At 49.3% G+C, this 2577-nt stretch overlaps 1 protein-coding gene across 1 annotated transcript in view; it reads right to left on the reverse strand.

Annotated features, from left to right (window-relative positions):
• Nucleotides 1–943: 943 nt before the first annotated feature.
• The window catches only part of LOC107299727 (kielin/chordin-like protein), a gene marked incomplete at its 3' end in the record, with an annotated part of 23998 nt that continues 22364 nt past the window's right edge, over nt 944–2577 (reverse strand). Inside the window, exons 14-18 of the mRNA XM_015829070.1 lie at nt 2327–2363; nt 2052–2225; nt 1496–1578; nt 1260–1353; nt 944–1126 (exon numbers count right to left, since the gene is read on the reverse strand). Of these exons, the coding sequence (XP_015684556.1) occupies nt 944–1126; nt 1260–1353; nt 1496–1578; nt 2052–2225; nt 2327–2363 (571 nt within the window). The remainder of the gene's footprint in view (nt 1127–1259; nt 1354–1495; nt 1579–2051; nt 2226–2326; nt 2364–2577) is intronic.

Consider the following 2577-nt stretch of genomic DNA (forward strand, 5'->3'; position numbering starts at 1 on the left):
TTCTTTTATTGGTATCGTTATTATGATTGTTATTACTTTATTGTTTGTCTGTAGACTGCGAGCTTCTTCACTGGAGACAAAGTCCCTCTGCGTCTGATCACACTTGGCCAGTAAAGAATTCTATTCTGTTCTGTTCTGTTCTGTTCTGTTCTATTCTATTCCCTATTTTCTATTCTATTCTATTCCATTCCATTCTATTCTGTTTCTAATTCTATTCTATTCTATTCTATTCTATTCTATTCTGTTTCTAATTCTATTCTATACTATATTCCAATATTTATTCTATTCTATTCTATTCTATTCTATTCTATTCTATTCTATTCTATTCTATTCTATTCTATTCCATTCCATTTTCTATTCGTTATTCTATTCTATTCTATTCTATTCTATTCTATTCTATTCTATTCTATTCTATTCTATTCCATTCCATTTTCTATTCGTTATTCTATTCTATTCTATTCTATTCTATTCTATTCTATTCTATTCTATTCTATTCTATTCTATTCCCTATATTCTATTCTATTCTATTCTATTCTATTCTATTCTATTCTATTCCCTATATTCTATTCTATTCTATTCTATTCTATTCTATTCTATTCTATTCTATTCTATTCTATTCCCTATATTCTATTCTATTCTATTCTATTCTATTCTATTCTATTCTATTCTATTCTANCCTGCCTGAGCAGGGGGTTGGACTAGATGACCTCCAAGGTCCCTTCCATCTGCTATTCTTTTTTCCTTCCTTCCTTCCTTCCTTCCTTCCTTCCTTCCTTCTTTCCTTCCTTCCTTTCTCCCTCCCTCCCTCCCTCCCTCCCTCCCTCCAACACTGGAAGTTTTGAAGAAGAGACTGGGCAGCCATTTGTCTGAAATGGCAAAGGGTTTCCTGGCTGAGCAGTGGGTTGGACTAGATGACCTCCAAGGCCCCTTCCAACTCTGTTACCATCGCAGGAGCGGCAACACCCCTGCTGCAGCGGGTGGGAGCACAGGACCGGGGCGCAGGGCTGGCGCTGGCAGGTGATGGTGCCGTTGGCGCAAACGCAGTTGCGGCACTTCTCCGACGGGTCGTAGAACCGCTCCAGGTGTTGGTAGGAGACTCCCAGGTACAGGCAGCCAGCTGGAGGGGCTGCAAAAGGGGAGGGGGGGCTGTCAGAAGGGTGGCATGGTCCCCTCCCTCCTTGGGCCCCTCGTAGGAGGCCCGCTCGGCATTGGGTGGCCCAGGCCGTTGTGGGGTGAGGGGCTAAAAGAGGGGGGCCTACCTGGACATTGGGGGCAGCACTCCTGGGGTCTCACGGTGGGCTCGGGGCAGAGCAGGGGTGGGCACCGGCGGGAGAGGCACTGCACGTGGCCGTTCTGCAAAAGGGAGGGAGGGAGAGAAGGGAACCGTGCTGGCATCTCTTCTTGACTCGACAGGCCCCCTTGAGGTCATGTAGCCCACCCACCCCCTTGCCCCAGGAGCGACCCAAACGATCTTCCTCTCTAGCTGGGCACTCACAATGCAGTGACACTGCCGGCAGCGGTCGGTGGGGTGGGGGAACTCCGCCCCGTTGGGGTACTCCTTTCCGGTGTAGCTGCAGCCTGGATGGGAAGAAAAATAAAACAAATCAGAATCACAGAGTCTGAAGGGACCTCGGAGGTCTTCTAGACCAACCCCCTGCTCAGGCAGGAGACCCTGTACCGTTTCAGACAAATCGGCAGCATCACTTTTTGCAGGGAAAGGGAAGAAAAAAAGGACGGAAATGGTACCAGGGGTAGGCAACCTCGGCTCTTTTATGACTCATGGACCTCAACTCCCAGAATTCCTGAGTCAGCTATGCTGACTCAGGAATTCTGGGAGTTGAAGTCCATGAGTCATAAAAGAACCGAGGTTGCCTACCCCTGGTATAGGCTCTCCTGCTTGAGCAGGGGGCTGGACTAGAAGACCTCCGTGGTCCCTTCCAGCTCTACTCCGGTGAATTAAATCTCCACTTGTGGTCTGGGGTTTATCCGGGCGTCGCACATCGGGCAGAACCAGCTCTCTGGGCCAACCCTGGGAGATTCTGCCACCCTACCATTGCAGTTGTTTTGGCAGCAGGAGCCCGGCAAGGGGTGGGCGCAGAGGGGAGCCGGGCACTTCCGTGGGGCGCAGACCAGCTCCCCCCCGGAGCAGACGCAGGCCTGGCACGGATCCAGCGGGTTGGGGGCTTCCTCCCCGTCTGGCACCACCTGGTTCTCCTGAAGGCAGCCTAAGTGGGCGGGGAGGAAGGAGGGGACGTTGGTGCTGAGACTCACATACACAGCGCTGTTCGACTCCCCCTCCCATTATTTTTATGCATTGATTTATTACAGTCCCGAGATGGTTTACGATATAGTAAGGAGTAGACCTATTAAAAACCATTATCCATATAAAAAGAGATTAAAGTTACCGATGATTAAAAACAAACTTTCCTTCCTTCCCTTTCCTCCTCCTCCTCTTCCTCCCTCTCTCCTTCCTTCCTTTCTTCCTTCTTTCCTTCCTTCCTTCCCTCCCTCCTCTTCCCTCTCTCCCTTCCTTCCTTCCTTTTCCTCCTTCTGCTCTTCCTCCCTCCCTCCCTCCTT

Source organism: Protobothrops mucrosquamatus, unplaced genomic scaffold (assembly GCF_001527695.2).
Source record: "Protobothrops mucrosquamatus isolate PMUCROS unplaced genomic scaffold, P.Mucros_1.0 scaffold5369, whole genome shotgun sequence".
In the NCBI taxonomy this organism is placed as follows: Eukaryota; Metazoa; Chordata; class Lepidosauria; order Squamata; family Viperidae; genus Protobothrops; species Protobothrops mucrosquamatus.